Source organism: Ceratosolen solmsi, unplaced genomic scaffold, assembly GCF_000503995.2.
Source record: "Ceratosolen solmsi marchali unplaced genomic scaffold, CerSol_1.0 scaffold10, whole genome shotgun sequence".
In the NCBI taxonomy this organism is placed as follows: Eukaryota; Metazoa; Arthropoda; class Insecta; order Hymenoptera; family Agaonidae; genus Ceratosolen; species Ceratosolen solmsi.
The window spans coordinates 15,127,115-15,145,797 of record NW_011948412.1 but is presented as its reverse complement, the minus strand read 5'-3'; the positions used below and the strand labels follow the sequence as shown (position 1 = coordinate 15,145,797).

The following is an 18,683-nucleotide window of genomic DNA, read 5'->3' as shown; positions in this document are numbered from 1 at the left end:
ATGCTTTTAAATTTTTATAGAAACGTAAAATAAATCCAATAAGTATATAATCTGCCTATAATGTGACCCATAATTTATTAAACTATGAAAATTGTATTCTAAAACTTTTTTAAATATATTTTTCATTTTGTATAATTAAATAGCTTGTGAAAATGAAAAATTTTAAATATTTTGATTATTTTTTTTAATTAAATAGAATTACCAATATTGGAACTGTACAGTGTATATCATTTGTTGCAGAGATAAAAGCAAGTAAAACTTAATATTAATAGTACCTATAAAAAGGTGAAAGAACAAACAAATGAACAAGATTATGCTTGAACATCTCAAAACTTCTAGTGTTAGTTAGCTTTATTTTCGGTTACTTCTTTTTTCCATAATTTTATATACAGTTGCTATAATTAAAATTTTCAAAGAATACAGAGTATATAATAAATAAAAGAATCAAATTTATAAAGAATTTTATAAATATCTTTTTTATTCATTTCATGCTATAAAAATTAATATTTATATCATTTAAAATAATATAAATATTAAAACTATTTTTTATAACATTCTAATCACTAAAGTCATTTAAAAATATGCAACAGTTTGTTTCCATAGATGAGTATAATTAATTCAACTTTTATTGTATTGTTTAAATTTTTTATAGTGAAATAATTAATAATAATACATTATATTTATTTTGTTAATATTAATTGCTTCTAAATCTCTTATTTGTAATATTATATAAATATTTCTAGAATACTTAGTTTTAAACAATCTATTCTAATTAAAAATATTATGAACATGAAAGTATTACATATTATTACATAAGAGATTGTAACTTTTTAATTATAACTAATAATAATCTATGTATCTAAAATTTATATACACAATTTTTTCAGTACTTTAAAATAATCAAAATGAAGTAAAATTATCTTAAATTACACCAAAATTACAGAAATTTCTTCTTAGGCATAATTAATTATGTAATAAATTCTATGTGCCCACATGCACACACACATATATGTATATGCTTCAATAACTGATATTGATTTTAGTTGTTCTCAATTTCATCTCCTTAATATTAATTATTTTGCTGCTTTATATATTCATGGTATTTTCAAATAATTCCAACATTTTTTTCATATCTTTTCTGAAAAAATATTAAAATTGCTTATATAATATATATAATTAACAAATTTTAATTAATTTTCAAAAAATAACATATTGAAATAAGGCTCATTAAAAATATTTACAAACTGGTATTATATAATAACATAGCGTGGACTTGTCTGTAGTTTTCTATAAAATGTTAGTATATTTCCTATTAAAATTAAGTGAAATCAATATTTTGATAAATTTCATATTAAGAAACTAGATAATGTACGAAATCTTAAATAAGTGATTGAATCGTTATACATAATATATAATCTTATTAATAATTATAACTTCAAAAGACAATTTAATAACATTAATATAATAATATTTATTATTATCATTTACTCAAATTTTATTTTAAATTAATTATTATCAACAATTAAATTGCAAGATAATTGAGTGATATATAAAGGACTATATAAAGTAATATGTACAGATATGAATAAGCTGGTATTTTACCAGATTTTATTATTTTAATTCATGTGGTTTCATTAAAATTATTTTAAAATTTTAACATCTATAAATTTTCTTCAAATAAATATTTCTTTAAATATTTTCATTCTTTTTAAACCATTTTATTTTTTGTATAATTTTAAATTATCAGATGAAACAGAAAATAAGTAAACAGAAATATTCATCATAATCATAAACACATTCATTATTTGTTATTAAGTAATATCATATCAGACATTAATATATACAATTTTAGATAAATCATATAAATGTACATTGCCTAACAAAAAAATTTTTAATAAAAATTATATTTATTTATAGGTAAAGAAATATATATAATTAATATTCTTAATATATTATTAATATTTAACATTTATTTTTAATGTTTATGTTTATATAGACACACAAAAATGAAATAAAATGAAATATCACGTATGTATTATAATATAAATAAATAATATACTTACATTTTTTCTACAATTTTATAAATAATATTCATAGACTTTGATAACTCTTCACATTTGGCCATTAGCTGATACATTGATTTAATATTATAGTCAACGGTATCACAAGTTTTACACACTGTATCTCTGTATGTTTCTAAACAACCAACAGTTAATGCAGAAGCCTAAGAATATACATAAATTAATTTATATTTTAATAATTTCAAAATAATGTAATTATTATAATAAAGCATACACTGTGCAATATAGCTGCTAAATTTTCAGTAATTGAATCAACTGATGTCGCTACTTTTCTTGCTTCATTTTCCAATTCATTCAAAATATTATGATCTAATGGAGGTAATAAAGGTGTCAAAGCTTGCCTATATAGGCCAGATGTAGAGTTTCGTGAATCTACAAAAAATTGGGTATCTCCCTTCTTTGCAATTGGACTAGATAATTTTATTTTGTTTTCCAAATCTTCAGTAACAAATAGGACCAAATTTCCATCTTTTATTACAGTTCCTTCAGATTGCAAATAATCAATTGCTTGTCCATAATTTTTTACATCATAATCGCTTTTTTGTATTTGAATGTCACTATCATTTTTCAAATTTAAATAATCAGGTCTAGTACTACTTGTACTACTTTTATCAAAACAATCTGTTAATAATTTATTATTTATATTTGGTGCACTTATTGACAATTTTGCATCAGAACCAGGTGGTGAAAGTTGAGAATCGAAAGATATTTCTGAATACGATTCAGTCATTTGTAACTATAAAATAAAAAATATATAAAAAAAGTAGAAAACATTATTATATATATATTATACTATATATATGTCAACATTAAATAAATCATATAATTAACTACCAAAATACATTAATAAAAATTCATAATTAATCTATTTAATACAAGACAATTGCAATATCTTATGTTTAATTAACAATTAATTCATTGGCAGTAATCAAGCAATATAAGAATTATTTATATATTTGAGTTATAGGTTTTACATATATGTATACCTTGGATTAGAATATATAAAATAAAGTATTTACAAAGACAAAAAATTTATTAAAAACTATAATTCTCAAACATCCTGAAAATGTCAAATACATTTATTTTAATATAAAAATTATTAAGACAAACATTATATTATATTAAATTATATATAAAATTATATCTGATTTTGAAAAATTATTAATATTTATGAATAATTATTAATAAATAATTAGTTTACATCAATTATGAAAGCAATATAAATTTATAGTAATTTTATTAAACATAAATTATAATTTCAAGCATCTAAAATAGAAATAGTTTGGATAATTTTATACACGTTAAAATTAAGAGTAAAAGAAAGCAATTCTCTTTATTTTCAAAATCATTTTTTAATTTTTTTTATTTTTAACTCCTATTTAATTAAATTATTTTGATAGTATGAAAAAATAACACGAATTGCTTATAAAAGTCTATAATAAATCGTGAAAACTAATATAAATTGTAAAATAAAATATTGTCACTGACTTGTGTCGAGTAATATACTTTTAATAATTAAGTGCAATCTTACTCTTTCATAATCATAATCTATTACTTCAACACTTGTTTCACTTTGACTAGGTATTTTTTGAGATTTTATATCTTGTTCATTTACATCCATGTTTAATTACATCAGAATTTATTTTTATTTAGAATTTTAATTTCATATAATTGTATTAATATCATTACTGATGAAATTATTTGAAAACGTAAATTTCCCATTTGATATAGAAAAAAATGTATATAATTAAATAGAGATTAAAATATGTTGATAATCATAGAAGGACGAGCAAAGGAAGTATGATAAAACTTATAAAAATAAAAACAAACCTATTTTAGCATGCGCAGCGTAGGTCCGAGCTTATTGGTTCTCAATGATTTCATATACAGAATTACGTAAAAGGCAGTGATTTAAACATAATAAATATATTAATAATTTTAATATATAAAAAAGTATTAAAACAATATGTATAATAAATAAATTACATTATATTACACTTTTACAGTTCTTGGAAATTATAAAATGTTTAATTATCTAATAGAAATAAGGAATAAAATCTAATGAAAGAATGTGTTATGTATTGTTAGTCTTATTACAAACTAAAACAATAGGAATGCTATACGAATTCGTAAATGCAAGACTATAGATTTATTGATATTGATAATTAAAGAATTAATAATTGAGCATGTGAAAAATTGAGATTTTATTTAAACCACACCGAAACCTTATCTAAAAAAGAAACTGCCATCTTTCTTTATTTTGAAACTAGCAGAAAAAAGAAACAAGCAACTAGAAGAAAAAAGATTAATATGTTTTGATAAATGAAATATTTTGTATGTCTTTATATCGATTTTAATTTTATAGAATGAATTTAAATACACTATATAATTTATATTGAATAATTATTTTCTTGTCTCAATGCTTAAGTGCAAGCTTATCGAACACGATCGTGCCACCGATAAACGAAACTACTATGGATTGACAAATGAATAATTCACTTATATTCCGATATATTCACAAACTATTTAGATATAAATAAGATAAATAACAACTGGTTTATACGTTATTTTTGTATTTAAATGAATCCTATCGGATTCTTTATTACCCACTTACAAAAAATTTAATTGATTTCTGAAAGAAATTTTAATAGAATCTACATTAAGTTTAAGATTACATTTAATAGACAGATTATATTTTTCAATCAAGAGTGAACCTTTTTTTGTAATTTATTTTATATCAATAGTTTATAAAAATGTAATCATGAATCTGGTCATAGAGCTATTTTAATTTAGACATACTTTTTAATACAAATACACTGAAGTAACTTTATAAATTATGGCAATTTTTAAAATTATATTATATAATATCAATTAATTATTAATACAATTCGATAAATATTCGTATATTTGACATTTAAAATTTGACAAAGCGATATCACATAATAGGTTGTTGTTATATACATACTATTATAAAACTGTTATTAATGTCATTTTTTTTAATTCAATTAGTTTTTATAGTTACATCTTACAGATTTTATATAGAGTTAAAAAATTAAATTGAAAAAGTGTAATTTTTGAAAATTATTTTCAATATCTTATTTCTATCAATATTGAAAATTTTCTAAACAAATAATTGAAACATATAAATAAAGTAATGTAATAAATATAATAACTAAAAAGGAAAAATATATAAATATTAAATATTTAATATTTTTATGTAATACCTATATAATAAAAACAAACCTATCTTTATTATCAATCTCATAGAGTACATACACATTTATAGATTCTTATCGATCTGACTTAAATTGGGATTGGCATGATTACCGACAGCAATTTTCTCATTCTAAAATAATACTAGTTCTAATCGAAGAGCTGTTTTCACTATTTTTAATTCGGTTACCTGATATATTTAAAATAATTGAACTTTCGCCGAATTCAGTTTCATGTTTACTTAGAATTTCTAATAAATACTTCAAATGTACTTTTAAATTTATTTGATATAGAAACTGAAGTTACCGAAGGATTTTTTAATTCAAATGACATCTTTTAGAATTGTAAATTCTGCGTTACAAAAGTTTATTTTTTGTTTTAATAATTTTGTAATTAATTAATTAATTAATTATATAATTAATTTAATATAATAAAATATATAATATAATTAATATATAATAAATACAATTAATTAATACACAATTAATACCTTTTGAAAATATCTTTGAATTCTGTATGCAAGTCTTTATAGTATTCTCTATTACTTCATCCTAAACTTCAATGTTATCGACACGACTTAAGTCTTAATTTATTTCGGTAATCTTTTATTTTCTTCAAATATACCACATATTTATAATACTTTAATGATAATAGATAATAGAAAATTTACCCATTTATTATGTAATTTCTTTATTTTCTAATAAAAATAATTACGATAGATATTTATCTTAATATAAAACTCTTACAGTAATCCAACCTCACAATCGTGAAATTAAATATAAATCAGAATTTTTACCACAAAGAATTTAAATTATGAAAAAATAAAAAGTTTTTTCCATTAAATAATGAAACATTGTTTAGCATCATGTAAAACTACTCTTGCGTCTGAAAGTTTAACATTCACAGCAAATCAATACGATGCAATTCTTATTTCCTAGGACAATAATATGATTCGTTCTATCTTATTTAACATCTTGTCAACATCTTACTGTTTAATTTATGGGATAGTTTCGGTGTTTTGCTCTACACTACATTCCTTTTAGTTTATCATTATAATATTTATGTAATTATTACATAACTCTACGTTATTGCACTATACTTCCCATAATTCCACTTTCTTTACTCCACCGCTTCTCGCAATACAATTTTCTTGGTTAAGTGATCCCCTACGTACTAACTTTATAACGCACTTGTAATTTTTATTATTTCATTATATAGTAACGAGGACGTCCAAGAAATAAATTAATGTTCAAATTACCTTTTTAGTTTAAAAAAAATGATTAAATTATTTTTAATTAAAAAAATGCAATCTAACAATTATTAGAGAGGTAAGGTGATAATTAAGATAAATAGTAAGTCATCTTATTTTAATGATTAAAAATAGTTTATATTGCATTTAGATACTTATAAAATTTACGAATATTATTATGTAAAGATCGGACAAATTTCAAATAAAGCAGTTGAGTGTGAACTTTTAAGTATTGTAATAGTTTAATAGTTTATTCAATCAATCGCCATATAAATTAATAAAATATTTTGACAAAAAAATATATGTAAACGCTCTTTCAATATGATAAACCATAAAATTCTAACAAAAACTTTAATTTTAGTTTAAAAAGATAATTTAACCAACTCTTTTATTTAAATTAAAAATTATTTGTTTATCTAATTTCGAAATATATAAAAAACTATTAGAGGTATGAAATAAAAAAAGTGAAATATTTATATCAATTGTTCATATACAAATTTGTAAATAATTTAATATATTTATCTTGTATTATAATATAATTATTAAATATAGCACAAACTGAATATTACAAAATTGTATTAGTATATAAAAAAGATTATATATTTATTTGTTAAATTTATCACCCAACTATAAAATAAATGACAAGTGAAAATAATATATATTTTTAATATAAAATGAAAAGTTATTTATGAATAATTTTGTTACATTATACTAGTATTGTGCATTACAGCATTTGCTATATTGCTTATTTATAATTATATATAATCATATTTTGTATACATAATATATTTATTAAAGTTGATATATAAAAATAATATAAATATTTATAGTTTATATCTAAATAATATCTAATTAATCTAACTGATATTTCCACAAAATATGTAAAACAAATTAAAGATATTGTAATAATGTTATTCCTAAATCTTGCATTAAAATATATTAAATTTATATATAATAAAGCACAATGCACATGAGTAATTATAAAATTAATATTATCACTTTAGACTTACAATAGATTGTATAAAAAAGAAATGTTCTATTATTGAGACGAAGGTCAACCATTATATATTCTTTTATACCTATTTTTAAAGTTATACAGGGTTTTTTTTGAAAATAATTTAATAGATCTTCATCGAGCATCTAAAAATTTTAATTTTATATTTAAAATCGAATTAACAATATTGATCCATAAGAGTTAATATCATAGCAATTTCTTTTATTATATAGTTTTAATGATTTTATTTATCCAAATCTTTTTTCAATTTATATATTTCAAAATATATATATGTATTCGGAATTACAAGGTTGTTTTAAATTTTTATTTTTATTTTTAAATACAGGTTAAAAAATGAAAGAAAAGACTATATTAACTATTAATATTATAATGTTACTACAGGTCCTTCGTAAAATGAATTACTTGAATTACAAATAAAAATTATTAATTGTTCTTTTATTAATACATAGATATTTTAATTCATAATCAAGTTAATTCATTTATTGAAAGAAGTATAGTATAAATTATTGTATTAATCCAGCTATAATTTTCATATATATATATATATATGTAAAGTAAAATAAGTTAAAAAATAATAATTAAATAAATACAATAATTTTTTAATGATTATAATAACAGATTTTTTTAATATAAGCACTAATAAAATGTATGAGTCTACATGGTAATAAACATTTATAACTACGCATATATAATATTATTATAAATATTATAATAAAATTGAAAATAACAAAACTTTTTAAAAAGTTTCTTGTTGTTGTTGAGTGTTTACCACTTTAATTTTTTACTGATATACAAATAATGTATTACAATCTGTATTTTTCTTAAATTAAAATATTATTTTATTTTTTCATTTCTTTGGTTCTGAATATTTTTTAATAAAATACATTTCTGTGAAAGGTCTCGATTACTCCTCTAAAAATCACAATTTTTAACAATGCAAAGTGTAAATAATATAATTAAAAATGAGGCTTAAACAGGCAAGAAGATATTTGGTGTAATAAAATATCCGAAGATCACTGTGTATAAAATAGTCCTACAACCGAAAATATAAGTAAACATAACATGTAAAGTACTATATTTTCATAATAATGAATTAAATAGATTTGAAATTATTAGGAAATATTTTTAAAGCATTAAACATCCAAATTTAAAGAGGACAATATTTTAACACATAAGGGCATACAACTAATTAAGATTTATTAGTCTAAAATTTTATTTTTAAGAAAACAATTCGTATAAAACCTTAATATCTTTCATTATTTATTTATTTGAGAATAAAAAAAAAAAAAAAAATTTATAAGATCAAATATTAAAATTTTCAAATTCCTTTTATATAGTAAAGTTAGGAAAGTAATCAAGACTTAATTACGTTAGCCCAACACAAAAAAGGTCTGTCCGGATTTTTCAAGTTCTTTTTGCAGGCTTAAAAATTTAATTACGTAAAGTTTTTTAATTAACTTTTAAAATTTTTATATAATTGTTATAATTTATATATATATATATATATATATATATATATATATAAATATATATATATATATAGAGAGAGAGAGAGAGAGAGAGAGTATTTTAAAGATTTGTACAATTATAATAATTAATGTCTGTGTGCGTGCACATAAATGTATAAATACATTATATTAAATTATTTGATATTTTATCGTATTTTGATGCTCACGCATATATTTTATCTTCCCTGAAAATAAATGGCTTCCCTGTAAATGTCTAGATTCTTCTGTGCTTTGCTATACTCCGGTGTACTTATGAGACGCAACGTGGCGCCTCTCACTGGTAGGAATGAAGCGCGTGTAGGCGTCGCGCGCACTTTCAGGCAATTCAGGCTTGGGAAGTCCTCGCGAAGCTTAGAGATCTCTAGTCGACGCGCGTCTGTCCGACGTTGAAGATAGCGCTTGTACAAATATTTTTTGTCGACATGGACGGCGGCTGGAGCGCTAAAAATTGGCGATTGTGAGAATACAAGTTCCGTCGGGCATGATCATGTGATGAAACTATTTTTGTTGTTCCGCGTTTTTTCTTCTTGCAGTCGATTTGGTAGTCGTCGACGGGGAAGGCGAAAAGGTGTTCTCTGTGCTTCCCCCACTACTTTCTCTTTCTCTCATTCTTTCGCAGTTTCTCTCTCTCTCTCTCTCTCTCTCTCTTTCTCTTTGTCTCCTCTTTTTTTCTTACTATCTGGTTAAACTTCTTTCTATATATGAGAAGATTGTGAGATCGTTAACTTATTGTGGACACTAATACGATATGGACTTCGTAATACTCAAGGTAAAGTTATTCACGATGAATTATTTAGCTTAAACTTTATCATTGTTTTATTCTTTATACTTGATTAAATAGTTAAAAAAAAAACAACACTTATACAATATAAATTTAGGCAATTTGTAATAAAAACTTGAATTGAAATACTTTAATATTTGTTCATAATTTTATCAAATATTTCTGTTTGATAGATATATTTATTTAATATCCTTTAATTGAAAATGTCGAATTAAATACTCTTATGAATTTTTATAAATTTTAATTTAATTTGATATTATAAATGAAATATTTTAGTTACTTATGTTTTTTTTATTTAGAAAGGACTTTTTTATACCGATTATTCAGGATCATTTTGAACATAAATACTGTTTCTAATAAGTTATTTATTGAATTAAAAATAAGCTTCACATTTTATGATATTTCAAATAAGCATATATTGTATCATTTTATTATTTATTTTATTTTTTTACTCTTTATTGAAATTAATATATAATGCTTGTGACTCATAATAATTTAATAATATATTAAAATATATATTTATATAATAGTCTCAGTTAATAGCAAATACGATTTCAAGGTGTATTAGCAAATTCATGCAATGTATATTTTAATAAAAATATAATATTTTTATATTTGAAAAATATATATTTGTATAAAACACCCTTAAAGATTCAATTAAAAATATTAATATAAATAAACATTTATGCCATAAAATCGTAAGTAATTATATTTTTATTGCGTAATTATAGAATTAAGACGTAAGTATTAACGATGTAAATCATGGTTAAGAAATTAATTTTTTAGTAATTATTTAAATTTGATATACTGTAATATAAATATAATGTTACAAATTCAATATTATTTGTTGATTATAATTTTTTCAAGTTTTATAATAAATTTATAACCAATAAAAATTGCACTAAAATTATATTTGTAAAATATAATAAATTATTATAGTAAAATAGAGTTAAATTGTTATTGTTCATTTATTGTTTATATATACAGATAGAATATTTATGATAATTTGTATCTTCCTTTGCCTAGTTTGTAAGATATTTTCATATTATTTTTAATTTCAATTAAAATTGTAAATGCACATGCATATATTACATTTGAAATAAAATTTTCGTATATATATCTAACGATATTAAAATATTTTCATTGCAGTCAGAAATATTTTATCTTTGTAATAAGAATTCGATTTAAATTAATTAGAGAATAATGATAATCGGTTTCCAGCAGCACAATTGTATATTATATAGATGATTAAAGCATTAGTATATTCGGTATAAAACTTATAAGTTTATAAAACTTATAATTTTATATTATTATAAAAGTCATTAATAAGTATTATTTTGGTTACCAAACACATTATGTGTTTTCCGTTGATATAATTCGTATCTGTTTTTTAATTATTTTGTTATTTAAACAATAAATTCAATAATATACCAAAGAGTATGATTTGAAAATAACCAATTATATAAATTCCAATAAATATATATGAACTAATTTAATAAATTAATTAAATTCATATTTAGAAAATAAAATTTATGTGATACATTTGATCAAGTTTATTGTATTTGATTTTATTGCATGAAACTTAAATATAAGACTTATAAAATTGATAATTATATTTAATTGTTAAATAATTTCGATATTACAATTTTGATAGTACATTTTTAAAATGATTTACATATTAGTTTTTTGTTCTAATTTTTAAAATTTAATAGTCATTATAAAATTTTAATAACAAAAATTAGTTCTTTAAAAACATTACAAAATTGAAATATAATATTTCATAAGTTCAATTATCTTGGATAATAGTAACATCTTAGTAGCTTTAACTTAAAAAGGTAGTAATTAATTTAATTTATGTAAAATTAATCGAATGAATTGAAATTTATTTATGAAATATATAAAATCCATATTATTAACAGAGAATTTTATATTATATTACGAATAAAAATGAAAGACGACATTCTTTGCTAAAACCCTAAACTGATTATTCCACACGTTTTAAATGCTTTTTTTAATTTTCAACAGAAATGTACATATATATATATTGGTGATAATACACAAAATATGAATATATTTATTCTATTTTAATAATTGTAGAATAATTAATTATATCAACAATAAATATATTTAAATATTTACTGTGTACGTATCATTTAAAAATATTACATATGTTCTGTTTCAAGTGTCCATACTGTACTTATTTGAATTATATTCTTTATAAGGATTTAATAAATCAATATATCTTGTATTTTATCAACATTTTAATTTTTTTTCTTACATGTAGCTTAAATATATTTAATGATATTTTTAAATTATAAAAATGTATTTTTTATTATCTTTTTGTCTTTCATTATTGTTTCATTAGATTTTATATAGGTTTTGTAAATAATTTTGTAATTATTCATACATCATATGATCAATGAATTATACATTTTGTATTTATTGAATTTTTCTTAATATAAATATTTTAATTCAGACATTTCGTAACTACTTATGATATGTTAAAGTTTTTTTTAATTAGTGATATTTTTATTAGATTAAGCATTAATTCTGTAAGCTGAGTATTAATGGGTATTTCTTTTGTTATTCTTTTAATTCTGAAATTTGATACTTTATATCGTGGTTAAGATATATGAAAATTTTAATTAAATAAAGTTAATACGTTTTGATAGGAAATAAAATATTACTATGTTATTTGGTTTCTTTATACAAATTTCTTAATATTATAAAAAATAATTATAAATGATAAATGTTTTAGGCTATGTATTATAAGAAGTTATATTCATAAATAATAAAAGAAAGAATAGCTTGCAAAAGTCTCAATTGAAAAAACTGCTTATCAATAAATAATTGATTCATTAAATATACGGTATAATATGAAATAGTATTTGTTTTTGTGTTTGTTGTTCTGTAATAGGAATAAAAAATGCAAACTGTAATTGTTCTAATTTTCTCAAATTCTTTATAACAAATTATTAAACAACGATTTATAGTTCGAGATTTACCTAGAAAGATTTGAAAACTAGTATACATTCTAAAAGATTCAGGCTTAAAATAACCAATAATTGTCTGAATATTATTAAAATTAACTTTTCATTAATAGTATCTGTAAATAGTTCAAAAATGCAATTTAAATTATACCTAATATTTAAAAAAAAAAACTTAAAAAATTTTTCAAAAGTAACTGCATAATGTAATAATTTAAAATATCTTGTAAATTTATATAAAATTAAAAAACTATTTAAATGTTAATCCTGGTTGAAAACTTTTATATTTAGGTTATATTTGAAATTATATTAAACTACATCATATAGATAACTTTAGAAATATTTTGAAAAAATCTCAATATTTCAAAAATGCTAATTACAATATATATAGTTAAATTTATTTAATATAAAATATTAGTAGGCATATTATTTTTGACTATATTCTTAATTCTATTATGTATATGTACGATGAAAAAAGTATGTTAGGTATAATATGATGTATATAATGTTAGAAACTAAATGTTTACCAATGAATAGTCGTGTACATTGGTTGGTCTTTTAATGTCTGGTATCATAGTTACTGTGAAAGAGCAAAGGTTTATCCATCTTTCTTACTCACTCTTGCATCTCTTTTTTATACGATCTTTTCCTTTAGCTCGAACTAATATGGGCTTGCTTTCACTTCTGACATGCAGCTCGTATTATTCCTCAACTTGACTGTAACGGTCTCTTTTAACCAAGCCTTTAAAAGCTGTTGATACTGGCTGTACGACAGTCCATCTTTACTTTTAACGACTTATAAAGCGTTATGAGAACGTATTGATTTAAGTAGTCAAAGAGAAAACTGACCTTTATAGAGCATACGATTTATACTTCAAGAAAGCTCAGTACTGACGTTAGTTGTAAGATTCAAATTTTAATAAAAAAAAAAATATATATAAACAATTAATAGCTTTTATTATACTTATATACAACACTTAACCAAGCTATGTAGAAAATCTAAATAATAATTCTTATAATAGTGCTATTTACCATGATTAAAAATCAACCTTTTCCGTCATTTAATTTTCTGGATCTTGCAAACTATGTGAACCTTGAAATACAGATTCAATCTACACACTTTTTATTTCAGAAACAGTAAATTTTACTTTATTCTCTGAATATGATTATTATGTTTTAAAATATTTTAAATTAACTCCATTATATACTGTACAGCGGAATAATAGTTAGAATAAATGCATTGATAATTATTTTAATTATTACGTTATATATATATATAGCTATTGAAATAAATATTTTGTGTATTTATTAATTTTAATTATAATATAAATAATGAATATATTCTTTTATCAATTTATTTGAATGAAATCAATTACATGTATTTAAACAAATTAAATAATACTTAAAAAACGATAAATACTTTTTAATTTAATTTCATCTACTAAAAAAGTTCCTGTATTCGAATAGTAAGAATATTTATGTCTATACCTAGCTTATGTTTTATGAAATCTTTACTTTATGCATAGATGTGTAAAACCATTATGAATATTAGTGTATTTTTCTTCATTTAAGGAACGGCTTTGTGATTGAGTAATTGTTTTGCAATTTAACTGGTTGTAATTGTTTTTATATTTTCATTGCACATCGCAGTATTGCACACACTAGATTGCATCTTTATATAGACATTCTTGAGTATAATATCTTACTTAAGATAGTAATAATATGAGCAACACACTTATAATTTTTACTGTGTCCGATGTCATCGGCTATGGGTATTTAAAGATTTTCCAACAAAATAAAGTTGCAATTACGATGATTTCGGTTTTATGATAATATACTAGAAAATGTTATTGATTTAATTAACATTAATATATAAAATAAAATATTTAAAAATAATTTAAGTAAAAAATTTAATACTTAAAGACCTAGATTTACAGAATTAATGAGATTAAGTAATTGGTTCAGTGGAAGTTAAAATACAATTATCTAAGATACATGTATTATTATTGTCCAAATATTTAATTGTATTAAATGTAAGCACTATTTTTATTATTAATGAGCTATGAACTAATATTAGAGTTTAGTGATCAATAACATATTTGAATCTGATAGAATGCTAACTGGCGAATATAAATATGTAAAAATTCTTGACTGAAACATTAGCGAGTAACTTCTGTATCAAGTTACGTTTGATTCCTATAAAGAAATAAATACAATTGAGTTAGAAAGGAAGACATTTATGTACCGGTGATATTTTGATCTTATTTATAAGTTTATTATACATTATGTAAAATCTGTTGAAAATTTGAGAATGGATGTTAAGGTCCATCATGAGTTTTTCCTTTAATGAATGCAATATTTATTGACAAGGCAGGTCAAGAATGAGGTAATATTAAACATTCTTCGATTCGCAAGTTAAATAAATAATTTCTTAAGATTCATCCTTTCTTTCTACTTATGCATTTATAATCAATAATGTATTTTGGTTTAATAATTTAAGTCATTGTAATCATTGTCGAAACCATTAGCATGTAATGTTCTACGTATGCCTTTTAGATTTACTGATCAATTGTATTGCAATTAATTAATATGCTTGATTTTATTGCTGTGTGATAAAAATCATGATAAAAAATATTAATATATTAAGAAATTTTCAATCATCCAACTCTATTACAGTATATATATTATATTTTCTATTTATTAAGTATAATATTAATATTTTGATGTTTATGATAGAATACTAGTTCCCTTACATCTTTTACTATTTATATTTATACATATTTTATTATAATTAATATTCGATATTAATAATTATAATATAGATATCAAGTTCAAGCGTTTTCTTAAAATTCATAGGAGTGTTATAATTTGTTTAATAAATTGATTACATTATATTGATTTTAGTTGCTTGTAATTTATCATTAAGCAATTAATCTACCATAGACCAAAAATTTATGAATATTAAATCATTAATTTTATTCGCATAAAAATTTCAGTTAATTTATAATGTTAAGAAAATACGCGAATTCGATGTTCAAGGAATTACTTTATTTAATTACGGCACTTAATTAGAACAGTCACTTGTTTCTCTTATTAATTCTGTAACTTACTTATAAATTTTTCGCTGCACTATATTATTGAACAGACTAGCACTATTAATAAGGATTGAATGTATAGTTTGATATTGTGCATATTCGAAAATACTTTGTATTTTTTTTTTTAAATGATAATATTTATTATCAATGGTTGAATAAATGTATTGATGAAATTTGGAATTGAAGAATAACAAAATATGTACTCGAAAATAAGCAAAACATCTAATATATTAAACACATTGATTATTTAATTCATCAGGTTAACACTCAATAACATACATATTATAGTAGATGTAGGCGGAGAATTAAAAATTTATGCAAAATGAGGAATATAACAAGAAATTATTTACAATTTTAACACGTTTATTTCCATAATTTATTAAAAATGTTCCAAAATATTGCGCAGATGTTTGATTATTATTTAAAGTCATTATTGAGTAATTTCACAGAAGAAGAACATTCATATTTTTAATTGACATACATATAGCTGGTACGCGACATCTATCTTCTCTCTCTCTCTTTCTTTCCTGTCTCTATACTGTAACAATTTTATTATTTCTTATTACTTTTCCTCTTAACTCTTAAATATCACTTGTATGCTTTTTACTACATTATTGTTATATACTATTTCATAGAAATTATTAATATAAATATAAATATTTCTAATAACAAACTTATGTTTTATAATTTTAAATGAATGAAACTTCAAAATAAAATTGTACATAAATTATTTTTTTATATAGATATATTTATGAACTGTATTATAAAAATTATTTAAGAAATATATAACATTTAATCTTTTTTTTCTATTTTGTTAAAAGGTCTTAAATTCGATATTATAAAATAAATTTCAAAAATACGGATTATGGAAGATTTCATATATTCTACGAAAATAAGATTTCAATACAGAACTATGAATTTTAACTATTAAATAATACGATCATACGATTGTATTGTACAATATAAAATTATATCTACTTGTTTAAAAAGTAAATATTAAATGAAAATTAAATTTAATACAAAAATAAATAGTAATGCATAATAGTAATGCATAATAATCATAGTAATGTAACTTCATATTCTATTTCTATATTTTCATTTTGATGTTATTGAAAAAAACAGGATATAAAAGTTACAATTACATCATAAGAATCATGAAAATTACAATCATTTTGAAAAAGTACATAAAATCAATTAAATTTTGAATGCATATGGAATATAAATAGATAAATGTGGTACGGAAAGAGGGCAAGTTGAATATATCTTAAAATTAAAATCTAATACTTATTTCCAAAATAATACATGAAAAAGGCTTATCAATTGCAAGAATTTATAATTATCAAATTATAATTTCTAACAAAAAATAAGTGGATTAAACACAAAAATACATAAGTAAAAAATGAATGATAAATTATAATAAAAATAAATATTGACAAAGTATCATAATTGAAGAGAAATGAAAAAAAAATAAAAATAATTACTTGACAAAATATAGAATTACATTAAATATTTGTCGCTTGAAAGCATTAAGGTACTTTTATTTAAATATAGTAGCACTACGAAGATACAGAAAAAGATTAAAACAGACCCACTTCTAATGAGTGTGGGGCAGTTGAGATTTTTCTGGCGTGATAATATTGTGTGCTGAAGTTTAGATTGCCATAGCTCTCTTTTCATATGTCTTTCTGTCACCTCAACCATTTTTCTATTCCTCTCAGACTCTCATTTGTCGCGACTAAAAAGTCATCATGATTTTTACCAACTGTCAATGAGAACTAGAATTTACCTTTACAAATATGAAAATATGCTTCATCCATTTCTTCGCACATGGACCAACCTTACTCAAGTTTGCTTTGGTTAATATTGAAGCTCGTTTCCTTCGAGTTTTTTTTTCACCATTAGTCATGTATTTACTAACTCATTTTTTCTTTTTCATTTCACGAAAAGCATTTCTTCAAAAAGTTTCAGATTTAACTTCCCTGACGTATATACGTTGCACATTGCATGTCAGTGCAATCTAAAGTAGTATATTGCACTTCATGGAAATGTATTTAGAAAAGTACTTAAAAATTATGTAATTTATACAAAAGATATATTTAATTTATTATATGTAATATTATTATACTATTTTTATTATTTCTAAAAAATATAAAATTATTAATTAACTAAACCAACTAAAATGAATTAAATACAACCATTTTATGAAAGAAAAGATAGTCAATATTAAAATACAATAATTAATAATTAAAATATTTGTACTCTAATAATATAATAAATTATAAAAAATAAATAATAAATACTCTAATAAAAATATTGAATTCTTACTTTATCTTAAATAGACGATCTTGTCTATTATTTTAACTCCCTATATGGTTGAAATCTTAAGTTAATATATGTTCTCCATTAACATTTTAAACAGCTATGAATTAATACATTTCATTCAATACCTCATCACTTTTAATTAAGTTGCATTGAATTTTAAAATAATTATGATATTATTAAAGAATCGTATGATCAAGTTTTCATTTATTCACTTAATAAAACCAATATTTCTGTAATCAGTTTCACTAAAATGTTCAGTATCTTTATGAGATGGAATAATAATATCAAATAATAAATAATAAATCAAATAATAAATAATAAATCAAATAATAAATAATAAATCAAATAATAAATAGTATATGCAAGTATTAGTTTATATAATAAATATTTTATGAAAACTATCAAGAGTAAAGTTAAAAACATATTTGTGTG

The 18,683-nt window shown here is 20.9% G+C and overlaps 2 protein-coding genes across 4 annotated transcripts in view; one reads left to right on the top strand and one right to left on the bottom strand.

The window, feature by feature from the left end:
- Nucleotides 1-959: 959 nt before the first annotated feature.
- BORCS6 (BLOC-1 related complex subunit 6) lies at nucleotides 960-9,701 on the bottom strand. 3 transcript variants are annotated; one of them, XM_011497534.1, is made up of 4 exons: nucleotides 9,234-9,701; nucleotides 2,296-2,817; nucleotides 2,064-2,224; nucleotides 960-1,138 (listed from the first exon to the last, which is right to left on the bottom strand). In XM_011497534.1, exons 2-4 carry the CDS (start codon nucleotides 2,809-2,811, stop codon nucleotides 1,087-1,089), a joined length of 729 nt encoding a protein of 242 aa, XP_011495836.1. In that variant the 5' UTR covers nucleotides 2,812-2,817; nucleotides 9,234-9,701; the 3' UTR covers nucleotides 960-1,086. The 3 variants fall into 3 exon arrangements, with proteins under 3 accessions (XP_011495836.1, XP_011495842.1, XP_011495828.1); XM_011497540.1 differs by lacking the exon at nucleotides 9,234-9,701 and adding an exon at nucleotides 3,912-3,988; XM_011497526.1 differs by lacking the exon at nucleotides 9,234-9,701 and adding an exon at nucleotides 3,613-3,703.
- Nucleotides 9,702-9,729: 28 nt separating this feature from the next.
- Nucleotides 9,730-18,683, top strand: part of Slip1 (SLo interacting protein 1) — a 96,241-nt gene continuing 87,287 nt past the window's right edge. The window contains exon 1 of the mRNA XM_011497516.1: nucleotides 9,730-9,835. Coding sequence (XP_011495818.1) covers nucleotides 9,815-9,835 — 21 coding nt within the window. The 5' untranslated portion in view covers nucleotides 9,730-9,814. The remainder of the gene's footprint in view (nucleotides 9,836-18,683) is intronic.